At 54.1% G+C, this 23,411-nt stretch overlaps 3 protein-coding genes across 5 annotated transcripts; all 3 read left to right on the top strand.

The window, feature by feature from the left end:
• Positions 1 to 4,137: 4,137 nt before the first annotated feature.
• On the top strand, positions 4,138 to 16,734 carry Nlgn2 (neuroligin 2). 2 transcript variants are annotated; one of them, XM_076870590.1, is made up of 7 exons: positions 4,138 to 4,591; positions 8,192 to 8,242; positions 10,324 to 10,473; positions 10,640 to 10,825; positions 10,930 to 11,122; positions 11,485 to 12,081; positions 13,552 to 16,734. In XM_076870590.1, the coding sequence occupies exons 1-7, from the start codon at positions 4,138 to 4,140 to the stop codon at positions 14,423 to 14,425; spliced, it is 2,505 nt and encodes an 834-aa protein (XP_076726705.1). In that variant the 3' UTR covers positions 14,426 to 16,734. The 2 variants fall into 2 exon arrangements, with proteins under 2 accessions (XP_076726705.1, XP_076726706.1); XM_076870591.1 differs by lacking the exon at positions 8,192 to 8,242 and having other exon boundaries at positions 4,181 to 4,591.
• Positions 16,735 to 17,219: 485 nt separating this feature from the next.
• Positions 17,220 to 18,403, top strand: Spem1 (spermatid maturation 1). Its single transcript, XM_076869169.1, has 3 exons — positions 17,220 to 17,354; positions 17,444 to 17,501; positions 17,682 to 18,403. The coding sequence occupies exons 1-3, from the start codon at positions 17,220 to 17,222 to the stop codon at positions 18,401 to 18,403; spliced, it is 915 nt and encodes a 304-aa protein (XP_076725284.1).
• A 2,453-nt stretch (positions 18,404 to 20,856) lies between these two features.
• On the top strand, positions 20,857 to 22,648 carry Spem2 (SPEM family member 2). 2 transcript variants are annotated; one of them, XM_076869163.1, is made up of 3 exons: positions 20,857 to 20,994; positions 21,158 to 21,224; positions 21,348 to 22,648. In XM_076869163.1, the coding sequence occupies exons 1-3, from the start codon at positions 20,857 to 20,859 to the stop codon at positions 22,646 to 22,648; spliced, it is 1,506 nt and encodes a 501-aa protein (XP_076725278.1). The 2 variants fall into 2 exon arrangements, with proteins under 2 accessions (XP_076725278.1, XP_076725279.1); XM_076869164.1 differs by having other exon boundaries at positions 21,158 to 21,215; positions 21,342 to 22,648.
• The last annotated feature ends 763 nt before the right edge of the window (positions 22,649 to 23,411 follow it).

Consider the following 23,411-nt stretch of genomic DNA (forward strand, 5'->3'; position numbering starts at 1 on the left):
CCCAGGCCACCCAAGAGGCCAGCCAATCCAGATTGCCCATGCAAATAGAGTCCACAGGTGCCCAATCAGGGCCGTGCTCATTTCAGCGTCCAGGTCCTCACCCGGGTACTTACGCCTTTGTAAAAAAGCTGCTGAGTGGCGAAGATGTCTGGCGGGCGGAGAAACTAGAACCAATTAGGAGCGGAGGAGCGGAGCTCTGAGGAGCAGGGTTGAGGGCGGAACTAGAGGATTTGCGTCACGGATTGGCCCACTTTCCAAGTTGATCACCTCCTCGACCCCCCCCCCCCACGCCCCGCACCTCCAGCTAATTTCCGAGGATCCCGGTCCCCACTCAAAGTTCCGCCCCTTTCCCCACAGGCTCCTCCTGTTCAGCTTCAAATCAGACCCACTCCCAAAAAGAGGTGGTCTCATGGACACCCAAGTCCCACCCATAACCACCAAACCCCGCCCACTTTAAGAATGACCCCGCCTCCTTGTCATAGGCCCCGCCTTCTTCGTGTGATGCTCCGCCTCCTGTAGTTCAGATCTTTTCCCCCTCCCTGGACTGCGAGAGCCCGGAGGGTGGGAGATCCGGGGGAATGTCTCCACCCTGCCCCGGGTGGCTACGTCCATCCGTCCGTCTGTCCACTCCCGCCCCCTTCCACTGTCTCCAATCCCCCCACACTCCGGAGGGCGGGCGGGCAGGCGGGTGCGAGCAAGGGGTGTGCGCCGCTCTCTCGGCAGGGGGCGGGGGAGGCGGCCGCGCGGTGACGCGCGGGGCTGCTGCGGCTGCTCCGCCGGCGGATCATCACTCTCGGGCTGGGATGGACGCGGGGCGGGCGGGCTCTGGCGCGCGGAGCCAGGAGTCCGGGCCTCCCGGCTGCTGAGCGTCCCCCGAAGACTACTCCCACCCCCGCCTTCCCTCTTAGGAGCCGCGTCGACCTCTGCCTCGAGGCTCCGGACTCGGCTCCCGCCCTCCTCAGACTCCCCGGACCTCCCCCTCCCGCCCGCCCTCGGGATCGACTAGATCCCTCCCCCTCCCCGAGGATTCCGGCTGGATCCCTGCCCCTGCACCGCGGATCCTGCGCTCCGGGGCCCCGGGCCCCTGGGGATTGCCGTGGACTCCTCCTCCAGCATCCGATCCCTTAGGATCCTCCGCCTGGACCGCCTTCTGGTCCCTCGAAGCGGGCCCACGGAGCCAGTGGATCTCCAGTCCAGTCCTGTCCCGTTGCTCCCTCCTTGCTCTTCCGTGCCCACTGCGGGGTTCCCTGTTCTCGGGCTCCCCCTGATCCCATCCCCTAGCTCTCCTTTTCCCGGGGATCGACTGGATCCCGGCCCCGCCCCCCGGGGCTGGGGCGATCCCCCTCCCCCGCCGGGTGAGGCGCTGCGGGCGGGGGCTGGGCCTGCGGGGCCGCGGGGGCTCAGAGGCCGCCGCCCCCCTCTCGAAGCCCGTCCGCCCCCCACTCGGAGCCCTGGATGGAGGCACCACGGCCCCAGGGCTGAGCCAGGTAGGAGCTAAGCCAGGCTGGGTGGAGGGGGCTGCGTGGTGGTCTGCTGGGGTCTCCTCTCCCCATATCCCTCCCTGAGCCTGGTTTCCCACAGCCTGCTCTGTCTGCGTGTCTCCGCCTAGGGATGCTCTCGCCGTGTCTCTGCGTCTTGGTCTCTTTGTCTCTGCCTCTCTCCAGTCTATGAATGATCCTTTGAATGGGCCCACAGACCCCGTGTGTTCCCATCTCCCCCTCCCCCTCCTTCTCCCCTTCCCGGCCAAGCCATTTTCCCCACTGCGGGAAGGGGGGGGGGCTGCGGCCTGAGCCCCCGTCCCTCAACTCTACCCTGTTGGGGGAGTCAGGCCTGGGCTGGAATGGAGAGAGCAAGGCAGAGGGATGGGAAGAAGGAGGGGGAGCAAGATGTGGTAGACAGAGATGGGGAGAGAAAATGGGGGAGACTGAGATAGGGGAAGACAGGAAAGAAAGAGGGGGCTTGAGGGAGAAAATTGAGGAAGAAATTTGGAGGAGAGAGAAAGAGAAATACCAAGGAGAGATGTAGAAGAGAAAAATGGGAAGGAAAAAAAAAAAAGACCGCGGGGTGAGAGACTGAAGGCAAGAGCTGGAGCAAGCTGGAAGAGGCCAAGGAAAGATGCTCTGAGGGAGCGCTATGGAGAGGAGAGAGATGTTGGGGGAGGGCTCCAGTGGGAGGGAAGTAGGGAGAGAAGCTGGTTGAAGGGGAGGAGGCCAGGGTCCAAAGTACCCTGAGGGAGAAGGGGTGACAGAGGCAGACTATCTCATGGGGGAGAAAGAGGGGACAGCAAGGCCACAGTGTCTGAGCCTAGCCTGGCATAGGAAAAAGATCCTGGAGAAGCCAACCCCAAGTCCCTTCCAGGGGATGGGGGAACAGAGCTTAAGAGGATCTGAAGAGGGGGAGGGCATAGCTGGGTGTGAGTGGTAAGGATTCCTGTGTCCTCATCTCTGGAATAAATTGACACCTGCAGAGAGCCACCCGCGGGCTGGCGCCTGGCTCTGAAAACCCCGCGTCAGCAAACAGCTCAGGCGGCTGGTGGGGGGCAGGGGGGCTTGCTGAAATGACCTGGGTATCTGCCCCTTGGGTCTGATCTCTTCCCTTGTCCTGTCCCTGGTGCCCTGAGTACACAGGCCTCAGAGCAGCAATGGTGGGGACGCTGGCAAGGGGAAGGAAAGGGGAATGGATGGGATGGGAAGAGAGGAGAATAAAGCTAAGGTTTGCCCCCAGGACATAGGTCAAAATGCAGTGAAAGAGGAGGTGTCTGGGGTCCAGAGCTGTTCAAGATTGTGGGAGGGGGCAGTCAGTAGGCTCATTTGATGCCTCCCAAGCCACTTCAGTGCCCCTTCTCCCCAGTCAGAGGCCTGGTCACTAGGACTAAGCTCTGATTGGCTCGCAAGGGGGGCAAGAGGCGGATCTTTAGGGTTCTCCATGCCCCCAGATTCCCCTTCCCCTCAACATATATACTTCATCTATGCTACTATTGGGGAAAACTAGTATTCAGACTCACACCTCTGCCCTCCCCATCATGCCCTGAATGGACCCCACAACTAAGCCAGCCCCTTCCCCTCTTCCTCCAGACACCCCCTCCAGGGTTAAAGCTGCAGCCCCGTTGCCGAGGTAACATTGCGGGGCAGCATCCCGTCGCCCGGCAACCGGCTGCAGGATCACGCATCTGTCCCTGGATTTGCCCCTCCAGTATCACCTCCCTTTTCTAACCCCTGCCTCGAGGTACCCCAACTTATGAAGAAGGAAAGGAAGCTGGGGAGATAGGAGTCTCAGGGTTGCAAAATCCTTAGGGAATGACATGAAGGGGAAAGAAGGTGCTTGGGTCTGTTGGGTCCCAAGAAAGACCCAAGTCTGGCCCAGGGTGGGGGTTCAGTGCCATGAAATTATAGCTCAGGAGTAATTAACACATATAAACAAACCCGCCACTTCCTGCTAATTAATGACTTGGTATTTTTATTTTCTCTTCCTTGTCTGTCTCATTCCCTCCCAGGGAGGTGGGGACTGGGACTCCTGAGTCCCTGGGGAGAGCCTGCCTGGGAGGGATAAAGAAGCTGGGAAGGGACTGCTGGGTCTGGGGAACTGGCCCCTGGGTCTCCACCGACTTTGTACAGGACCTTTACCACATCTGACCCCACCTCTAGCTTGACCCTGCTGAAGAGAGAAGGGCTGCTGGGGGGAGGAAGGACGGGCCAGGGGCCTGTGGGTGGAAGAAGGGTGGCAACTTGGTCTGAAATCCAAGTCACTAACCACTTGTCTCTTCTGTTTCCCCATTCCTTTCTGTCCTCCCCATCCAATTTCCTTTCCCTTCTTCCACCTCTCCTCTGTATTTTTCTGTCTGTCCGTCTGTCCGTATCTTGCACACCCTGTCCCTCCTGTTCTGCCTCCCGCAGGTCGGGCCTGCCTTCACCTTCTTCCACCTCGTTTCCCTTCCCCACCCCTTGCCCCCTCAATGGAGAGGAACAGACCCCTTCTCTGTCCCGTCTAACCCAGGTCCCTCCCCGCCCCCTTCCTCCCTCCTGTCCCCCGCCCCCTCCTCCCTCCTGGGGCGAGGGGGGCCTCCCTCCCTCTCCCCCCCCTTCTCTCTCTCTCCGAGGGGGGGGGTCCCGGGGAGGGAGGGGGGGTCCCCCGATCAGCATGTGGCTCCTGGCGCTGTGTCTGGTGGGGCTGGCGGGGGCTCAACGGGGGGGAGGGGGTCCCGGCGGTGCCCCAGGCGGCCCGGGCCTGGGCCTCGGCAGCCTCGGGGAGGAGCGCTTCCCAGTGGTGAACACAGCCTACGGGCGAGTGCGCGGTGTGCGGCGCGAGCTCAACAACGAGATCCTGGGCCCCGTCGTGCAGTTCTTGGGCGTGCCCTACGCTACACCGCCCCTGGGCGCCCGCCGCTTCCAGCCTCCTGAGGCACCCGCCTCCTGGCCCGGGGTGCGCAACGCCACCACCCTGCCGCCCGCCTGCCCGCAGAACCTGCACGGGGCGCTGCCGGCCATCATGCTGCCTGTGTGGTTCACCGACAACTTGGAGGCGGCCGCCACCTACGTGCAGAACCAGAGCGAGGACTGCCTGTATCTCAACCTCTACGTGCCCACTGAGGACGGTAAGGGCGCGGGCACAAGGCCGGGTATCCCGTGGACACAGCCCACAAACGCTCACACACAGACCCTCAGGCACTGGCCCACCTCCTAGCCCCTGAGCTGGGCCTTGGTGGGGACAGTGAGGGGCAGTATGTCCCTATACCTCTGCACACCCTCTGAGAAGTAAGGGTGCCTGCCAGGTTGCTCCAGCATCATCCCACACACAGCCACCCTGGAAGTTCTTTGTGCCCTCGGAGAGCCATGGTAAGAATAACAGGCACTCGGCTAGGCTCATCCACCCTTTCCCCAAAGAGGCACATAGTCAGGCACCAATCTCAATGTAGCCACTGGGTGTTCAAGTAATCAATCCATCACTTGCTCAGAGCCCCCTCCAGCCTTGCTTCACCTGCTGCTTCTAGGCCTGGGCTTGGCATACCTACTTTAGCTACACTACACCTCAAGGACAATGTGGGCTCTTCCTACTCACCCTTCCCACCCCAGGCAGCCTGAAGAGGTATCCCTCTATCATGTGGTCCCCATAGTCCCTAACCTGATCTGGTAGTGGCTCTCACACCCTCTTGTGGGAGATTTCTGTCTCATAAAAAATTCTTATGTATCCCTGAAGGAAAGCTTCTTGCCAAGGGCACCTCCACTCAACACAGCCCAAACTTCCTTCCCGGAGCTGACCAGCTACTGTTCAGGTTAATGAATTCCTGTCCACTACAGAGTCCTGCATACTCCCCCAGACAATTCTCCCACCAACTTGCTGTACACCAGGATTAATCAGAACAATTTCCCATTTGTCTTTGATAGAGGGTAACTGGCAGATTCAAGCTATCCCAACAGACAATCAGCACAAAGAGCCCCCACATTACCCTTTTGACACCCCATCATGATACTCCAAGACATGCCAATACCTCCACAGAGTCCTCTCCATGCTGTTTTTAAACAACCATATACCCAGGCCGTTGGGTACTCAGGAACCTGTAACTCACATCATGTCCTCAAATGTCAAAAGTTGAGAGTCTCAACTACTCAATACACAGAGCATGTTCCCAGCCATCATATACATTCACCATTTGCTTCAACACCCCACAGATCCCAATTCCCAATGTATTCACAGTGTACACATGCCTAACATTTCCTTGAAAATGTGTGTCCCATCACCCACACAGCCTGTGTTCCCCAGTATCCCTAGATATATAAAGATCATGGGCCCTAGCAACACACACATACCTTATAGCCCTGTGACCCCATATCTGGACAATGTGCTCCAACAGATTACTTGTGCCACAGCCTCCAACACCCTCAACACTTCTTACAGATTGTTTGCCATACATCCTATCTAGAGATCACCTGTACCATCCCTCAGGTGGTAACAACACCTGAGGGATGGTACAGATCAAGAACTCAAACACCTTGCATCTGCATCCAGAATCCTCTCATGCCAATCACAGAACAACTCATGCACCGCAACCCACTCACATCCACTCACAACCCATATAGACAATCTACCCTGTATCCCTCATTCCTTCTGTGTACCCAACCTCCTAACTACCCCTCTCCATGTAAACCATGCTCCCAACAACCTATACATACAGTGCACAGAAACTTTCACTTTAATGCATTCAAATTCTAATAGTACTCTAGCCAGGCAAGGTTGGCTTATCCCAGCCACTCAGGAAGAACTTCAAGTTCAAGGCCAGCCTGGGCAACTTAGTCCCTGTTTCAAAATAAAAAACAAAAAAGAACTGGGGCTAAGGATATAACCCCTGGGCTCAATCCCCAGTACCAGAAAAAAAAAAAAAAAATCTAAGCACCCTATTCCCTCATAGACCATTTATTTACTCCAGCATACTCCACATGTCCTCCCCAGTTTCTTAATAAAAGGAACCATGCTTCACAAGAAAACCGCATATTTCCTCTCTCTCTCGTGGACCACTTATCCCAATGTCTTGTGAGTCCTTTACCCCAAAACCTCCACACAGACTGTCCATCTCAACACTTCCTGCTTGTGGACTCTCCACTTCCACACTTTTACATAGGCTCTACCCCATATTCTTCCCCCAAACACTCAGTACTTTCCACCACTGAACTGTCCACCTCAACACCTCCACACAAATGATTTGGCCCCTGACCCCACAACGCCCATGCCCACACCTTCTATATTTTTAACTATTGCTTATTGCAGACCTGCTTAGAACCTGACACATTCAGGTGATCTCACTGAATATTCACACCAGCTCTGGGAGGAAGAGGTTGACTCAAGCACGCACACACACACACACACACACACACACACACACACACACACTCACTTCATTCTCACATGCATGCATGCCCTGCTGACTTCATCCTCATCCACCCTCTCTCAAAGAAGAGGCCCTGTTCCCAGTAGGTCCTCATGGGGCCATTATTGCCAGTAAAGGAGAAATCTTCTAGAGCTACCCTGGGCCTTGCAGACTTCACAATCTATCCAGGAAAAAAAAAAAAAATCACCCTGGGGAACCCCCTGAGGCCTCTAGGTTCTAGCTGTCCCCTAACTGGTCCCCTAATCTGAAATAAGCCTGGTGCTAATCTCTGAGCCTAGTATGGGGCCTTTCCCTGATTCTGGGCACACTTTGTGCCACCCAGTACCCTCTGCCCCTGGTACCTTGGGTGCTAAGGTGGCTCAGGGCACTATGTTTCCTGTTCCCTAATTGTGGGCTGAATCCCTCAAGTGGGGAGGAGGGCTTTTTGGCAATTGAGCAGGGGCTGGGGGTGGTCCTGGTCGGAAGCTCTCAACTTTGGTGGGAGGAGAGGAGGCCTGGGTAAGGGATGAGGTTGGTGGGAGTGTGGAGGGATGAGTTGGAGTGGAGGGCAAGACCTGATGACCCCTTTCCCTGCTTTGCCCACACTGAGGAGATGGGGTGAGAAGCCAGGCCAGAGTGTGGATGGAAGAGAAATGCTGGCCGGTGAGGCTGGGTAGGAGGGTGGGCAGCCTTATCTCACCTTCCCATAGCCCTCCAGTGGGGAGCAGAGGGCTTCTGAAGGCTGTGAGCAGCAGGGTGGGCAGCCCTCCAGCCCCATCCTGCCCTCTGCCCTCCAGAGCTGTCCAGAAGGATACAAAGTCCTTTCTGCGCAGCCTCTCCTCTTTACAGCCTGGGTGGGGCAGCAGGCAGTGCTTGGCTGGCCCTGAAGGGGCCTTGTGAGAGGTGGCCTGGGTGGCAAGCTGGCCTTGGTCTCCTGGGGTTTCCTCTCCCCTCCCACCCCACTCTAACATCCGTTTCATTTCCAGCAATTAGCAAACACACCAACAAGCCAAATCCTTTCCAGACAAGTCAATATGTCTTAAGACAGGCCTCAGCCCACGCAGGCACCCCACCCCTCAAAACCCACCTTTTCTTTGGGGCATGACTTTTTCCGGGGAGGGGAACAAAATTGGGTTGTAGAAACGTTTTTCTCTTTTCTTGGTTTCTTTTTCTTGCAAACAAATTTTGCTTTTTTTGGCTTATTTTTTCTGCCTCCCCTCACCCTCCCCTTTTCTGCTTTCTCTCCTCCCCTCCCCATCCACCACCTCCCCCGACCCCCATCTTTCCCCACAAAATTGTCCTTTTTTCTCTGTTTTGTGTTCCCGGTCTTAGGTCCGCTCACAAAAAAACGTGACGAGGCGACGCTCAATCCGCCAGACACAGGTAGATTTAAAAATCCCGCTGCTGCATGTGGTTGCTTATAAGAGGACTTTCATGGCCCTGCCCCTAACTAAATGTCCCCACAGCCCTCAAGGCCCCTCAGTTGTTCTCCCAACTAAAAAAAAAAAAAAAAAAAAAAAAAATGAAAAAGAAAAGAAAAGAAAAATTTTTAATAATTGGAAAAAAGAATTATGAAAACTTCAAACGAAATTTGAACAATGTTGGACCCACTAGAAAATATGGCAAAAATAAGGTGGAAAAAAAAATTGGAATGTCAGAGAAACAATAAAGAAAAGAATTGGATAAAATATTTAGACTTTGAAATAAATTTGGATTATTTTGAAACTTGTGAAATGTACTATTTGGAAAAAAATTAATTTGGAGCAAAATAACATTTGGAAAAAAAAATTTTAAGTTGGTAAATTGATGACACAATTGAAATATTAAGAACCTGCTACAATTTCTAAAAGCCTGTCAGACTCAGAAAACGCAAACATTCTAAGTGAATCAAAGAATTTGGAAATTTTTGAAAAACAGGGCCCAATATCTTGAAGTTTCACCACAAAATTTTGAAAAAAAAAAATGCAAAGAACTTTTTTCTTTTTTTCTTTTTTTCCAAAATGGAGTTTTTTTTGTTGTTGTTGTTTTTTCTTTTCTTGTTGAATCTGCCCCAAGAGCTTCTTGCTTTTTGGTTGTTGTTTTTTTCTTTCTTTCTTCTTTCTTGATCCTGTTTTTTGTTGTTGGTTTTGAATTCTTGTTGCCCCAGCCCCTCTTCCTGCTCCTTCCCTTTCTGACTCCCCTCCCCACACACTGGGAGAAGGGTATGGGGAGGGTTGGGGAGAACCAAAGACTTTTAGAACAGGACCTTGAAGGGAAGGAGAAACTACTGGAAAGTCAGAAAAAAAGGGAGAAGCGAATTTGGGGAGGACACAGAGGAAGCTGCCTACCTGGGAGCTCTGGCTGAAGAAGTCCAAAGACAATAGAGAAAGCCTAAGAGGAGACTGGAAGCTGGCTGGGACAAGTGACAGGGAATGTCCTAGTGACCTGCAGGCTGACCTATCAGAAAGTTAGTTTTTACCAGGATGAGAAAGATGGTGAGGTTCTAGGGACCAACTGTGGGGACCTAGGCCTGGTCCAGTTGGTGGAGTACCCAGGCAAGTCAGGCATGGCAGGTGCTAAGACACAGGAGGGCCTGTGGGCCAGGGGTGATCCCAGCCCTTGGCACTACGTGGATCAGAGGGGAGCTGCAGAGGAAGGAACTATCTAGCTTGAGGACCTGGCAAGCCCTCTCAGACTCCCACTTTCTTCAGGAATTTCTCACCTCTCAGTCCTGTCCTGAGTGTTTCAAGGGCATACTGTGTGTGTCAACGATTAAGGGATCCTTTGGGGAGATGGCAAGAAAGAAGTTCAGTTCAGGACCTAGGGCTCAGGCCAGTTTATGAGTGTCTAAGACTCAGAGCTGCACCCTGGCTTCATTAGGCAGGCTCTTTCCCACCCTGCCTCCTCCTGCCACAGTAATTAGGCTGGGGGTTGCTATGGTAACTAGGGAGGTGACCTAGAAAGGAATTAGGGCGGGGAGGAGACCAAGCCCCCAGGGACCCAAGGGCCTGACACCCCCTCACCCACAGACCAGGGTGCCATGTGGAGCTTGAGGCCCAGGGCCTGACTCTGAGGAAATGGCAGGACCCTCCCAGCACTTCTAACCCTAGTTCCAGCCTCAGAGCACTCTTTCCAGGTGCAGGAAGGAGATTTGCCGCGTGGGGAGGGGGTTGCTGGAACCAGCATAGGCCCTGAGGAGGGCCACTTCCCACCCCTGGCCTCTGTTGGGCTTCTTGGAGGTCTGCCCCACATTTGGAAAAGTGACTGGGGTCAGCCTGGCCAGGGATAGTGAGGGACCTTTCTCTAGGAGTAGCTGTAGGGGGAGGGAGGGGAATCCGGTCTTGCCCCCCAGGGATGGGAGTGACAAGTCCCCTGTGCTCCTGGATGGTCCTTAGCAGACCTGGGAGCTGGGTAGTGCTGCTTCTGGTCTGACTGTGTCCTTATCCCCAATCTCCTGGCCCACCTGCTGCCCCCTCCTCACGCAGATATCCGGGATTCTGGGAAGAAACCTGTCATGCTGTTTCTGCACGGAGGCTCCTACATGGAGGGCACCGGGAATATGTTCGATGGCTCAGTCCTGGCCGCCTATGGCAATGTCATCGTAGCCACGCTCAACTACCGTCTTGGGGTGCTCGGTGAGGGTGGGCAGCCAACTTTGGGGGGGTGGAGTCTGGGAGGTAGGCCTGGTGGGCAGTGTTTCTCTAAACCCAGCAAAATTGCTTCTGGGCTGGATTGAACTGCCTAGAAAGGGGGTGTGGATGTTGTGACACCTCCAGGGAGCCCCTTTTCTTCTACCCTCAGGTTTTCTCAGCACTGGGGATCAGGCTGCAAAAGGCAACTATGGGCTTCTGGACCAGATCCAGGCCTTGCGTTGGCTTAGTGAAAATATTGCCCACTTTGGGGGTGATCCGGAGCGCATCACCATCTTTGGGTCTGGAGCAGGAGCCTCCTGTGTCAACCTGCTGATCCTCTCCCACCATTCAGAAGGTACCAGCAGCCTGCCCTGCTTCCCACAGCTCTGACCCTACCTGATCCCCCTTCTGGTTTTTGCTATCATGGCATAGCCTGAGGTCATCTTGCTCTCCTGCCAGGACTGTTCCAGAAGGCCATTGCCCAGAGTGGTACCGCCATCTCCAGCTGGTCTGTCAACTACCAGCCACTCAAGTACACGCGTCTGCTGGCAGCCAAGGTGGGCTGTGACCGGGAGGACAGCGCCGAAGCTGTGGAGTGTCTGCGCAGGAAGCCTTCTCGAGAGCTGGTGGACCAGGATGTGCAGCCTGCCCGGTATGGGGGTGGGAGAGGGCCAGGTCCAGGCCTTCACTTCTCCTTGCTGGTTCCAAGGAGGTTGAGGTGAGAAGTGCCTGTGGGCATTCCACTGGGCAAGGAGAGGTGGGCTTCAGGCCCTTTTTACTGGCCTCTTAACGGCCTTTCCTCAATGGAGGTGGCCAAATAGAGTAAGTGAGCACAGGGTACCATGAAACGTTTCTGGAAGACTTCTGGAGAGGTCAAGTGCCCTGAAGGACTCTAGGAGGTCTTCAAGTAGGGGAGAAGGGTTTTCCAGGGGGTACCTGCATGTGGGCCTATAGGGCCATGGGGCAAGACGAGGCCAGTGAGCAGGTGATGAGACCCTGCCCCCTTCTCCCTAGCTACCACATTGCCTTTGGGCCCGTGGTGGACGGCGATGTAGTCCCCGATGACCCTGAGATCCTCATGCAGCAGGGAGAATTCCTCAACTACGACATGCTTATCGGTGTCAATCAGGGAGAGGGCCTCAAGTTTGTGGAGGACTCTGCAGAGAGTGAGGATGGTGTGTCCGCCAGCGCCTTTGACTTCACTGTCTCCAACTTCGTGGACAACTTGTATGGCTACCCGGAAGGCAAGGATGTGCTGCGGGAGACTATCAAGTTCATGTACACAGACTGGGCTGACCGGGACAATGGCGAGATGCGTCGAAAAACCCTGCTGGCTCTCTTTACTGACCACCAGTGGGTGGCCCCAGCTGTGGCCACTGCTAAGCTGCACGCTGATTACCAGTCCCCTGTCTACTTTTACACCTTCTACCATCATTGCCAGGCTGAGGGCCGGCCAGAGTGGGCAGATGCAGCCCATGGAGATGAGCTGCCCTATGTCTTTGGTGTGCCCATGGTGGGTGCCACTGACCTCTTCCCCTGCAACTTCTCCAAGAATGACGTCATGCTCAGCGCAGTTGTTATGACCTACTGGACCAACTTCGCCAAGACTGGGTGAGGGCCAAAGGGGCTGGTGGGGCTGGGTGGGGCGCGCTGCAGGCTGAGGCATCCTCGCCATACTTGGCTGGTCCTCTGTCCTTCACTCCCTCCCTTCTTCACATGGCCATCATTCCTCCAGGAAAGCACTTGCTCTTGCTGTCCCTTGCTTAAGTGAGACCAATTCAGACACTGCTAAACACCTTATCTGTACCAGGCACTGAGGTGAGGGTTAGAGATTCAGCAGAATTAGACAGAGAGGTCCCTGTTCTTTCTAGGGGTGGGCTCAGTTGGTAGCATTAGCTTGGTGTCTGTCTCTCTTCCTTCCTTGGCCTCCTCCGGCCCCCACTCTGTGCTCTGCTTCTGTGTGACTGCTGTGGTCTGTGTCTAAGTATATAAGAGTTTGTATCTGTCTGTTTCTATGCCTTGCCACTCTCCTGAAATCCACTGACATTTCTCCCTTTCCCTCTGTCCATCTGACCTCTTTTTGTTTTTCCTCTTCCTTTATGATACTGGGATGAAAATCAGGAGGCCCTAGGCAAGCACTCTACTATATCCCCAACTTTTATTTTTTTTATTTATTATTATTTTTAAAATTTTTCTAGTTGAAAATGGACACAGTACCTTTGTTTTACTTACTTATTATATGTGGTGCCAAGAATCAAACCTAGTGCCTCACATGTGCAAGGCAGGCGCTGTACCCCTGAGCCACAACCTCAGTCCCTATCCCCAACTTTTAAATTTTATTTATTTTGGTACTGGAGATGGAACTCTGGGGCACTGAACCACTGAGCCACATCACCAACCCTTTTTATTTTTTATTTTGAGACAAGATCTCGCAAAGTTACTTAAGGCCTCAATAAGTTGCTGAGGGGGCCTCGAACTTGGGGTCCTCCTGCCTCAGCCTCCCAAGATGCTGGGATTATAGGCATGCATCACCACACCCAGCTCCCACAACCTTTTTTAAACTTTATTTTGAACCAGGGTCATCTCACTAAATTGCCCAAGGTGGCCTTGAACTTGCAATCCTGCCTCAGCCTCCCAAGTACCTGAGATTATAGGCATGCACCATAGCACCTGGCTCCTCTTCCTTCTTTGGTCTATTTACTTTATGCTGTCTCTGTCTGCTGGCAGCTTTTACCCTGGCTGTCTCTCATATATTTTTGTCTCTTCCTTTCTGTCTCTCTTGGTCTCAGCTTCTGCCTCTTACTGGCTCTCTCTTGGTCTGTCTCTGTCCCTCTGACCTCATCTCTGGCTGTCTCTGGTGATCTGTCTTTATCCTTTTTGTCTCTTTGGCCCTGTCTCTGGCAATTTCTATGTCTCTTCACATCCGTGTATTGTCTCTACCTCTGTGACTTTTTCTCTGGATTTCTTGCTGTCTCCCTGTCTCTGCATCTCTGTCTTCTTCCTTCCCCTCTGCAGCCCCACCCTCCTTGGAGCCTGAGCCTCACCCTCACTCCTCCTTTCCTTGCCCTCCTATGCCCACAGTGACCCCAACCAGCCAGTGCCACAGGACACCAAGTTCATCCACACCAAACCCAACCGCTTTGAGGAGGTGGTGTGGAGCAAGTTCAACAGCAAAGAGAAGCAGTACCTACACATTGGTTTGAAGCCACGAGTGCGTGACAACTACCGCGCCAACAAGGTGGCCTTCTGGCTGGAGCTTGTGCCCCACCTGCACAATCTACACACCGAGCTCTTCACCACCACCACTCGCTTGCCTCCCTATGCCACACGCTGGCCTCCCCGCCCGCCTCCTGGAGCCCCTGGCACACGTCGGCCCCCACCACCTGCAACCCTGCCTCCCGAGCCTGAGCCTGAGCCAGGCCCAAGGGCCTATGACCGCTTCCCTGGAGACTCACGAGACTACTCCACAGAGCTAAGCGTCACTGTGGCCGTGGGCGCCTCCCTTCTCTTCCTCAACATCCTGGCCTTTGCCGCTCTCTACTACAAGCGGGACCGGAGGCAGGAACTGCGATGCAGGCGGCTTAGTCCACCTGGAGGCTCAGGCTCTGGTGTGCCTGGTGGGGGTCCCCTGCTCCCCACTGCTGGCCGGGAGCTGCCCCCAGAGGAGGAGCTGGTGTCACTGCAGCTGAAGCAGGGTGGTGGTGTCGGGGCGGACCCTGCTGAGGCCCTGCGCCCTGCCTGTCCACCCGACTACACCCTGGCCCTGCGCCGGGCACCGGACGATGTGCCTCTCTTGGCCCCCAGGGCCCTAACCCTGCTGCCCAGTGGCCTGGGGCCACCACCACCCCCACCACCCCCTTCCCTCCATCCCTTTGGGCCCTTTCCCCCACCGCCCTCCACTGCTACCAGCCACAACAACACGCTACCCCATCCTCACTCCACCACCCGGGTATAGGGGGCGGCATGGGGAGGCCACCCTCCCCACCCCTCCCCAGCCTGGGCCACTCCAAGGCAGGGAGCAGGACTTGGCAACGGGCTTTTCTCCTGTGGAGTTGTCACACATCATCGAACAGTGTTAAGGTGGACATGGGATTCCCCACTGAGATGCGTGTTTTTCCCATGCAAAGAGGCCCATTCTCTTCTCTGGACCTGGGCCTTTGAACATTGGGGGGTGTTTTTTGCCCTCCACTGGGACACCAGTCTTCAGTGTGTGGAAATGTGGAAGTCTTTTCCCACATGGAGGTGTGCTTTCTTCATGAGGGGGTATTTTCCCATGTGCAGGGTGAGGTTTTTTTTGCCGCCCTGGACACATGTTGGCCCCCTCAAAGAATTTCTGCGGGGATTTGTACCCCAGAATCCTGTTTCCTCATGCCTTCTCCCACCTCCTTCCCCCTCCCACCCCTGGAGACCCTGGAAGTGATGTGTTCTCATACAGTGACTCTTGGCCACCAGACAACACAGGGTGGTGCCTGGGGAGCAGCAAGGAAAACACAGGCGCCCCCCCCCCCCGCCTCCTCTCCCCTCTCCACCCCAGCAAAGCATGTTTCTCCCCCATGGCACAAGTCAGATGAAGCACGTTCTCCCAGGGAGGTCCTCACCTTCCATACAGACAGACACAGATTTCCTGCCAGGGGGAAGGGAGATCCCTGCATCCCGGTGCTGCCTGGAAACTAATTCTCCCATGGTCCAGGATACATTTCTCTGAGTGGAAACATGTTCTTGCATGTGGATGTGTGTTTTCCCAGGCAGAGGGTCCCTCTCTCCCCAGCACTTCCCTGCATCCCCCCAGCCTCAGGCCCAGCACTCCTCACATGGCAGGTGGGAACAGACTTCAGATTAACCGAAGCTGAGGGGGATGTACAATCCTGAGGGAAGGCTAGGGACCTCCCTCTCCCAGAGATGCTGAGTTGGTAGACAGGGAATGTGGCGTATGCCACCCACAGAGGCCATGCATGTTTGACCAAAGCCCTCCTGGGGCCTGAGGACAGCCTTTCCTTCAGTCCTCAGATCATTGCTCATCTGTGCCAAACTGGGTAGGTGGGTTGGAGGAGGAGAGAAAGACTCAAAATGTGCCAAGGATTTCATAGTCCCAGGCTAGGGCAGAGGAGATGACGGGAGCAGGGAGCAGGTAGGATACAGGGTAGGGGGATGTGGCAGCTAAGGAGCCCCCCTGTTGTCACTCTGATTCCTGTGTCACCCCTCCCTCTCTGTCCCAGATCTCCATTCTCCAGCTCCTTCTCCCTGTTTGAAGCTGTCCCCATCTCAGGGTCAGACCAATCTTTTACCCTACCCTTCTTTTACCCCTCCCCCTTGCTGCCAGGGCCAAAGGAAAAGAGCAGTGTGTGTGTTTGGGTGGGGGGGTAACAGGGAAAAAGGTTTCATGGACAGCTTGGGGAATGAGGTCATTTACACTGAGGAACAGATGAAGGGGGCCATGGGGGACAGGGCTTGTTCAAACACCAGCAGGAAGAATTTGAAAGGAAATTTGTGAGGCTACTGCCCAGAGGTCCTTGGGTTTGTGCCTCTGAGGAAAAGAACCATGTAGGAAAGTGTTTTAAGGGCTGGATGCAATGGCACACACCTGTATTCTGAGCAACTGAGGAGGCTGAAGCAGGAGGATTGCAAGTTTGAGACCAGCCTTAAGAACTTAGCAAGGCCCTAAGCAACTTGGTGAGACCCTGTCTCAAAATTAAAAATAAAATGGATGTTGCTTAGTGGTAAGCACCCCTGAGTTCAATCCCTGCTTCAAAAAAAAAAAAAAAAAAAGAAAAAAAGAAAGGATTTTATGGAACAACAATAGAGGAGGGTGACTCCTCAGCCGGCTGTATGGCTTTCTGTGGGATGCTACTGCCAAACTTGAGCAAGGGTGGGGTGCCATCTTCTACTGGCACCCAGGTCCAGATCCCTGGTTGTGAGTCCCAGAACATTGCCTCTTCACTGTCCCTTCTCCTACCTCCACCCATGGAAACGTAGTTCTTTTCTGGCCCTTTCCCCTGCCTGGTCTAGCTCCTCTTGGAACAGCCATGCCCTCCAAATGCTAGTGACCTGGGCCCTGAGCCCGTAGGCAGATGCCCCCAGAACCAGGGCATGGGAGGGGGGCTGGGGGACCCCATGATTCAGCCACGGACTCCAATGCCCAGCCCCTCTCTCCAGAACAATCCCTGACAGTCCCATGTCCCCACCCCAACCCTTTGCGGCTCTGTACACATTTTTAAACCTGGCAAAAGATGAAGAGAATATTGTAAATATAAAAGTTTAACTGTTGGCTTTGCCTGCTCTTATGTTGGGGTGGGGGGCTCTGAAACAAGCCTTTGGAGTCCAAACCTCTAGACCTTTTCAGTGAATAGCTCTGTGAAGTTGGGATTGCCTGGAGAGATCAGGACTTAGGTTTATGCCTGAGTCTCAGGTCTATATCTGAGACCAGAGCCTGGTGTGGTTCTAGAATGAGAGATGGGGCCTCAGGACAGATGCCAAACAGGGGAGAGAGCCAGTGAGCTGATCCAGGTGACTGGCTGCAGGAGAGGCATAAAAATGAAAGATTTGGCCTCTACCAATGTCTGGACTCGAGCTGAGGCTCAACCCTGGGCCAGAGACTCTGAGACTAGTGCCTTAGCACATTGTGAGAGAGAGTCCCAGCATCATTGTGACCCGCTCACCCTCAGGACACTTTGGGTAAGGCAGGTGGGCCAGTTGACACTGTGGGCACAGGGGCTGGGGGCCTAAGGGCCCTGGTGGCCCTAGGGACCGCCATGGCCATGGCTGAGTGGCCACAGCCTGGCTGGGATTCAGATAACCCCAACAGCTGCCAGGACGTGGGCAACTCCATCCTGTTGCTGCTGGGTTTCATCATCTGCATTAACATTATCATCAATATGGTGACCCTGGTCAGGAGGGGGCCATGTGGGAGGGAACAAACCTGGGGGGCAAACCTGGTAAGGAACTGCCTGGGGTCACCATGTCCTCCTACACCTAGCTCTGGAGCAGACTCCGAATCATCTTACACCGGGTATTCCTTATCATTTGTGAAAAAGGTAAATAAGGTTGGGTGTTGGGGCATAGAAGGTACAGAAATATGTCTGTCAGCCCTAAATTGGCCTCTTGCTGCTCTTCCCTCTGAGACACCTCAATGGTGCAGCTTTTCTCCCCAGGCCTTGCCTCCCTTCACTATAGGAGCAAGCCTCCCCACCAGCCTCCCTCTCCCTGATTCACAGAAGCTGTTAACTCCTCCTCACCTGGGAAGCAGACCCATCCCTCGAAGAAGGAGAGCTCCCCTGCAGTCCATCTTCGATGCACCATGGACCCTGTGAAAATGACTGTGACCCCCCCACCCACACGACGACATCGCCGGCGAGCCTCTCCATTGTGCCGAGTCCATAACCCAGTAGCTTGGGCTCCTGACACTGATGATGAGAAGCCCCCACCTCAGTACCCAGCAATCTGCTCTCGCCACTGGGATGGTTCCAAGGACTGGCAAGTCTTCCAAACCACCCAGAAACTCTGGGATCCCTGGACACAGGACATTCTGGAACCACTTCCCCAGACTATCCGCTTCCAGCCCACTGTAGAGAGAAGGCCCCTCAAAACAGAGATGCGGTCAGAGCTGGGTCTAGAGGCCTATGTATACCCTGTGAACCCCCCACCTCCCAGCCCAGAGGCTCTGAGCCATAAGAACAGTGGGCCAGGGGCAGAGGCTGAGGTAGAACAGTGCCAGCCTGCCTCGCCGCCCTTCCTGGGCCCAGCGAATGTCCCTGATATCCCTCAGCGCCGCTCCTCAATCCGAGTAGCGTATGATGCCCGGGATGTGAGGCGGCGGCTTCGAGAACTGACCCGAGAGGTGGAGGCCTTGTCCCACTGCTATCCCTTGGCCTCTGGATCCAGCACTGCAGAGGGGACAGGAAAGGACTGGGTGTATCGTCCCCTGCCGGGAAAGTGATGGGGAAAAAAATAAAAAGGAGAGAGGAGGTGGCTTGTAGTGGTGTGGGGGGTGGTGGTGGAGGGCAGAGCCTATAAGGTACCCAGAAGCCCTGGTTGTTAAGAGAATGATCTCCCTAGTAAGAGGACCTTAGAGAGCCCAGGAGAACCTCATCAACGTTTTGTCCTCACAAGCCCTGTCCTTGGCCTTTTCCGTGGCCCTCCTTGGTTTCAAGGCTTCTAATTACCTCTACCCTTTTTTATTATTTTTCTTATTGTTATTTTAGTACAGGGAATTGAACCCAGGGGTGCTGCTTAACCAGTGAACCACATCCCCAGCCCCTTTTAGTACCCAGCAATCTGCTCTCGCCACTGGAATGGTTCCAAGAACTGGCAAGTCTTCCAAACCACCCAGAGACTCTGGGATCCCTGGACACAGGACATTCTGGAACCACTTTCCCAGACTATCCACTTTCAGCCCACTGTAGAGAGAAGGCCCCTCAAAATAGAGATGCGGTCAGAGCTATGTCTAGAGGCCTATGTTTACCCTGTGAACCCCCCACCTCCCAGCCCAGAGGCTCTGAGCCATAAGAACAGTGAGACAGGCTCTGTCATATATTGTCTGTCAACAATAACATCTTTATTTTGAGACAGGTTCTCATTAAGTTGCTTAAGGGCCTCACTAAGTTGCTGAAGTTGGCTTGAAACTTGTGATAATATAATCCTGCCTCAGCCTCCCAATCTGCTTGGTTTATGGCATGCACCACTGTGTCTGGCCAATCCTATTTTCTTAAGTGTCCAGAGAAGCTCTCAAATCTGGCCCCAGACCCCCAGATAGCCCTTCACTAGAGAGACTCCCTATCTCCATGGCCCTAGCTCCTCAGAAGTCCAGTTCTTGCCAGGCCAGGTTTAGGCCTCAGCCCCAGGGGAGACATAGTTCCTTCTTATACCCTGATTTTCTTGTGCGAGGATGACTAAGAGAGAGGGTCTCTAGTCCCTCGTATTTCTCCAGGAAGAACCTGATGCTCCTGTACCCTCCATTAGTCTTGGAACAGAAGATTAAATATTATAGATGTTCTCAAGAGGTACTTCACCATAACATCACAATCCTTTCCACGTTGCATGAGGCTCTGAGAGACTGAGTGACTTAATCATGGTCACATAGGCACCAAGGTTCAATTTCATGGCCTCAGACACTCCATTCCCCTTCTCTTGCAAGTAGATAGATTCCCACTGCCACTGTGTCAGCTTACCTAAATCTCCCACCTGCCTCAATTTACCATGTGACCTCATCAGAATATTCCACTCACTAGGCAGTAAGGAAACCAAGGCATGGCTCTAATCCTAGAATGTTAAGAGTCACAGGCACATGCACACACATAGCTTGGGAACACTATACTAAAGTGTTGCTAGAAGGATTAGTGGATGTGAGTAGATCTGTGGATCACCCTAATTCTCTGTACATTTACATTCAACCAATATTATTGATCATTTCAGGCTGCTTCCATTCAGTGGGTACATATTAAGCATCTAGCATGTGTTTGGAGGCCTTTTTGGAAATGCTCATCAGCCTTTCCTCCATTTCTGCTGCATAGCTGACAGTGGGACCAACGGACTTGCCATCCTCAGGGTACCATTTTTACAGACTGCAATGTTGAGCCTAGTTTCCATGGAGGACTCCATTCATCACATCAACAACATCTATGTTGTGTTTTGGTCATTCCTTTAAGGTGGGAGTTAACCAGTTTTTCAACTTAGAGTGGGGATGGGTCAATAAGAGGATAGTTGGTTTGGAAGGAGAGAAACTATAGTTGGAGTCTCTGGTAGAGGGCAGCAACCTCAGCAAGATGGAAATCCATCTGACTCTGAAGTGAAGAAGCCAAAGGACTCAGGGACCACTAATGTCTAGGGCTGCAAACCCTGGCCAGGAAGGGTTGGGATGTGTGCTACAGGGATTATGACAGGGAAATGGTCAGCATAAGGAGAAACTGTTATAGCAGGGTGAACCCAGAGGGGACACTTGTCACTCATCCAGTCAGTCACCCCAGCTGCTGGCCCCAAAGTAGCATGGGGTGGGGCACACCAACAGGCTACACATGTTGCCATTATATCTCAAATGACCAGACACTGAGGGAATTACACATAATTCAACCCCTATGTAGACTATCTTATGACTGTAGCTACCTATCTTCAGATCAGGAATGAGGTGTGTGGTTAAGCAGGCCTCATGGAGACAGAAAGATAGACTAACTCAGGGGCATCTGGGGACCAAATATCAAGTAGGAGCCTAGGATAATGAAGAGCCAGCAGAGTGAATAAGACTACCACCTCTACATTGTGACTCTTCCTAACTTGCCTCATTGTGACCTGGCTCCCTTCTCAGCTAGTAGATATCTCCAGGTACTGGCAAGAATGCAGTGTGGATCGGGGCCAGGTGGGGGGGGGTGGCCCAAGTGGCCCTAGGACCCCCCCACCATGGAAAACCAGCTCTGGAGTGACACCCTGGGGTGCTGTAATCAACACCAAGAAAGCCCCCAGGATGCTGAAGACATCCTATTCCTGCTGGTGGGACTTATCATTCTTGTCAACATTGGCATCAACGTGGCAACTGTGGTCAGTGACAGTTGTGGATCATCCCCAGGGGTGAAGAGGGCTGAGGGGGAGCCAGCTGCATCTTGCACCTCCACCTGCAGGATGGGTCTTGACTAGGGCTGGGGGTGGTGGTGTTGGAGATAGGGAGCCTGGCCTTCACTCCCATCCCTCCCACCACCCCTAGATGTGGCATGAGTTCCAGAATGCCTTAGACAAGATTTTCTATTGGATTAAGCAGAAAAGTAAGTATAGCAGCTAGAGAGTAGGACCCCTCCCCCCGAGGTCACTACCATGGCCCCAGAAATTCAAACCCCACTATTCCTAACCTGAACTCTTATGGCAATTGCACCCACTCTTGCCTCCCCCAGATGAAGTCCAGCCTTCTGAATGTTCCCTCAAACATTTCCCAGCCAAGGCCCAAGACATCCACATCCACTGCGTCCTGGACCCTGTACAGGTGAAGATGACCCAACCCACAGGCTACTCCTCTTCCTCCTCTCGGTATTTCCACAACCACCGGGGCCGCCACCAACCACACTGCCAGTACCAACCACGCCGCCGCCAGTACCAACAACGCCGCCAGTGCCGCCAACGTTACCGCCCCAGCCAACAGCAGAGGCCTTGGAACCACAGAAAATTCTCCCATGGTCGCCCAGTCTTTCATAACCAAACTCACAACCGCAAGATGTCACAGCTGCAGTCAATACCCTTTTATGATATGGAGGACAGGGACTCCTACCTGGATGAGGAGGATCTGTCCTTCCCACATCCCCAGAACCCAGGCTGGGTTCAGCGGATGGGACTGCCCTCCAACATGGGGTTATGGGGCCGAAAAGGTGGGATCCTGGCCAGCTTGCCACCACCCTCTATCTATCTGTCACCAGAACTGCGCCTCTTACCCAAGCGTGTAGAGGCCAAGTCAGAGCTGAGGCTACAGTCCTCTGGACCCCATTGTTCACAATCCCAAATTTGGGGCAACATGGAGCCTGAGCAATGGACCTCATCTCCATTACCTCCCCGCCGGCTGCCCCCTAACCCTTCCTGGGTCCCTGGGGGGCATAACCCTTACTCTTCAGGAGGCCAGACACTGTATGATGCTTGGGATCAGCGGCGGCGTGGTGTAGAGGGCTGTGAACCCCCAACTACCTTGGTGTCCCGGAACCCCCGGCAGGAGGCCCAGGGCTATCGGGAACACTACTCGCCCCCATCCCACAGAAGGAATCTCCCTGGTCATGCTCACAGCCAGCCCAACCGCAGCCCATACCCATCCATAGGACATTTGGGTTATAACCCCCGGGATTCTCATGAGGTGCGACGCAGGGCTGCTGACTGGGCTGAGGCCATGCCTCCTCGGCATCCTCCGACCACTTCCACCTCCCTCACTATGTTGGGTGAGGCTTCATATCAACGGGTCCCAGCTGCTAGCTCAGCCCTGCTCCCTCATTGCTCCCAGCCCCTGCCTGAAGTCCAGGCTGTTGATCCTGCCCCAGTCCCAGCTACCTTTGTCCCACTCAGTAGGAATCCAGGTGGCAATGCCAACTACCAGGTGTACGACAGCCTGGAGCTAAAGCGGCAAGTGCAGGAGAACAGAGTACGGGCCAATTCACTGCCACCACCTTCCACCTCAACCTCAAGGCCCTCTCTACACAGGAGCCGGCCTGGGAAACTTAACTGACCCGCAGGAGAATGTGGGTGGCTGGGCAGGTCATGGAGAGAGGAATAAAGAGAAACCAAGTCCAGGAAACATTGTGGTGGTCTGTGGTTTGGAAGTAGCTCTCTTTCTGCCAGACGGAGACCCTGCCCTTGGATTCCTGAAATGAGAAGTCAGTGTTCCCTTCTTGGTATGAGGCCGTGTTCTTGCCAACAAGATTGTCCTTGGGGTTGAGGCTGGGAACGTTTGCCTAGCATGCGTGAGGCACTGCGTTTGATCCTTAGCACCACATACAATAAAAATAAGCAAATAAAATAAAGGCATGCTGTCCATCTATGACTACAAAAAATATATATATATTGTCCTGGTCTTATACCATACATTAAGGTCTCCCAGCTGCAGACATCAAACCATGAGTCCCTGAGCACCTACCCCGTTTCTCTGTTCTCCATTCCCAAAAGGGGTTCAGAGGCTCAGCCCTGCTCAAGAAACTCACGTCAGACAGACATGGTGGTGCATACTAGTAATCCAAGCTACCCAAAAGACTGAGATAGGAGGATCACAAATTTGGGGTCAGCCTAGGCAACTTAGTGAGATTCTGGTTCTAAATTAAATGCAAAAAGGGCTGGGGATATGGCTCAGTGATGAAGCACTCGCCTAGCATATGTAAGGCCCTGGGTTTAATCTTCTGTACAGGTAAGAGAGAGAGAGAGAGAGAGAGAGAGAGAGAGAGAGAGAGAGAGAGAGAGACTCCAGACCTGGGATTCCATGTCTAGGCAGATCAAGG

This window comes from Callospermophilus lateralis, chromosome 11 (genome assembly GCF_048772815.1).
Source record: "Callospermophilus lateralis isolate mCalLat2 chromosome 11, mCalLat2.hap1, whole genome shotgun sequence".
Lineage (NCBI taxonomy): Eukaryota > Metazoa > Chordata > Mammalia > Rodentia > Sciuridae > Callospermophilus > Callospermophilus lateralis.